The following is a 2245-nucleotide window of genomic DNA, read 5'->3' on the forward strand; positions in this document are numbered from 1 at the left end:
TGACTCCGCTGCCACCAGAGGGCGCTTGCTGGTCTTTTCTGCCCCATGCTCTATGGCCCTGTGACCTTGGGGGCACAGGAGGGAGTTGCTGAGAAGCAGCCTCTTGTGATTCCAGCTCCTGTGCGACCTCACACAACCCTGCCACCTTCCCTGGACCCCGTGCCTCAGGAGAAACCTTGACAAACATTGTGTCCCCTATCTGGGTGGCCAGCTAATTACTCCATCGATAAGGGAAGGGAGGCAGAGTGCCATGCCTGAGGCCCAGGGACTGACCGGGTGGACCCACACTTCTCCAGGGGCTCCTCCATCCGTGCCCAGGTTGCTGGCCTGTCACGGGCAGAATGCCCCTTCCTCCCCATTCAGCGGCAGCTCTCCCGGGATGAGTCATCACACATGAATCACACTGTCCCAGGGCATAGACCCAGAGGCTGCTCCGAGGTGCCACCAGTCCCTGGGAACTGGGGTGGCTGAGGAACTCCTGGAGGGTGCGAATGGGGGCTGGGAAGAGGGGACCAGGAGCCAGAGTGGGTCCAGGGGAGGGCTGTGGGGTCCCACATAGGAAAGCAAGGACCCGGAACAGGTGGGGAGCAGGCCATGGGGGCGGGGGAGGGGATGAACTAATGGGGAAGTCAGCCAGTTCCAAGGGGAAAGTCCCATGGCATACAAACTCTTCAGTAATTTCCATTGTGGAAAAACTGGGTGACAACAAAATCAAGGCCCAATGCTTGAGGGTGGGAGGCGGCCACTCGGGTCACAAGTAACTGACAGTTCCCAACCCTCTGTCTCTCTGAGAGTCTCTGTTTGTTATGCTTACGGTTATTTTTTTTGAGCTACTTTTAATTTAACTACTTTCGGTTCTCAGAACCTGGTGGCACTGGCCTCCCTCCCCAGGTCTGGGTCGATCACACGGTCACTGTGACCACAGCTCGTCCTCCTGTCCAGAGCGGCCGTGTGAGCAGGTAAGTGGGGGTGTGACCAGAGCCGAGGCCACCTTTACCGGAGGTGGCGGCGCATCTGTCTATAAACCCTCTCTCCACCTTCCTCGTTTTTTAACCCGAACGTCAAAGCACGAAATGGAATTCCTCAGAGCACGACCTGCGGGCACGGGAACGGAGTTCTAGCTGCTGCTGGATTTGAGGTTCTGGCGGAAATGCCCCAGGGCGATACAGTGGGAAGGGGCCCCGAGTCACACAGGCCCAGGTTCCCGTCCTGGCTCCCCCGTCACTGACTGTGCTCCTGGGAGAGATCCCTCTTGGCCCCGGGAATGTCTGAAGAAATGGCTATGGACACTCTTCCAGGGTCCGTGGGCGTTGGAAGACAGGACCCCAGTCCCGTCTCCTGGACCAGTGCTAGGTCCCTAGGACGAGGAGCTGAGGGTGGGCTGGCCTGAGCCCAAGCAGGCCCTGGGGAGGAGGGAGGATGCGGGTCTTCCGGGCGAGCCCGGGCACCCCTCCCACCGGCGGGCAGGTGCGGGGCTCCCTGCGGCCCCCCTCCTCGCAACCTCCAAGCACCTGGCCGTTGCCTGCTCACGCTGCCCTGTCCCGCCAGCTCCCCCACCCGGCGCAAACTCGCACACTTCTGTCTGCTCCCCTCCCTCTGAGGCCCCACCTCCCTCCCAGCCTCACCTGGGCGAGGAAGAAGTATCTGTAGATGTAGACAGAGGCGAAGACGAGGCCCATGAGCAGCACGACCATGCCCATCGACAGGTAGCACACACCGCCCACAGAGCCCCCCTTCCTGTAGCGGTGGTGGGGGGGCCGCTCCTCCTGTGATCAGCAATGCGGGGTCAGCCAGGTGGGGCTCCCACACCCTGGGAGCCCTGCCCCCGCTTTCCCACGGTGAGACCTCTCCCTGCTGGCTGCAAGGAGACCTTGGGACGAGGAGAGGGAAGGACGGGCTCAGGACCCACAGAGCGCCGTCTGGTCTGGAAGGAATAGATGGACACCTCGCCAGGCTCTCCCAGCCCCTCCCCCACAAAACAGACTGAGACCCACTGAGGAGCCACATAAAATGACCCACTGGGGTTAATCTGGAATTCTCCATGCCGTGAGCCCCTTCATTAGACCAACTGTGGCCACAGCAGAATGGGGGGGGGGAAGCACAGATACGGCCTCAGACATAAAATGACCCACTGGGGTTAATCTGGAATTCCCCACACTGGGCAGGCTGGGAGCCACTGCTCTGGGCCGTGGGGAGCCAGGGCAGGCTTCTGAGAGGGGAAGTGAGCAGATCCATCTGAAGGCCG

At 61.1% G+C, this 2245-nt stretch overlaps 1 protein-coding gene across 1 annotated transcript in view; it reads right to left on the reverse strand.

Annotated features, from left to right (window-relative positions):
* Positions 1-1790, reverse strand: part of ITM2C (integral membrane protein 2C) — a 5761-nt gene extending 3971 nt beyond the window's left edge. The window contains exon 1 of the mRNA XM_006906644.2: positions 1626-1790. Within this exon, the coding sequence (XP_006906706.1) occupies positions 1626-1700 (75 nt within the window). The 5' untranslated portion in view covers positions 1701-1790. The remainder of the gene's footprint in view (positions 1-1625) is intronic.
* Between the last annotated feature and the right edge of the window lie 455 nt (positions 1791-2245).

The sequence above is a fragment of the Pteropus alecto genome, unplaced genomic scaffold, assembly GCF_000325575.1.
Source record: "Pteropus alecto unplaced genomic scaffold, ASM32557v1 scaffold110, whole genome shotgun sequence".
In the NCBI taxonomy this organism is placed as follows: domain Eukaryota; kingdom Metazoa; phylum Chordata; class Mammalia; order Chiroptera; family Pteropodidae; genus Pteropus; species Pteropus alecto.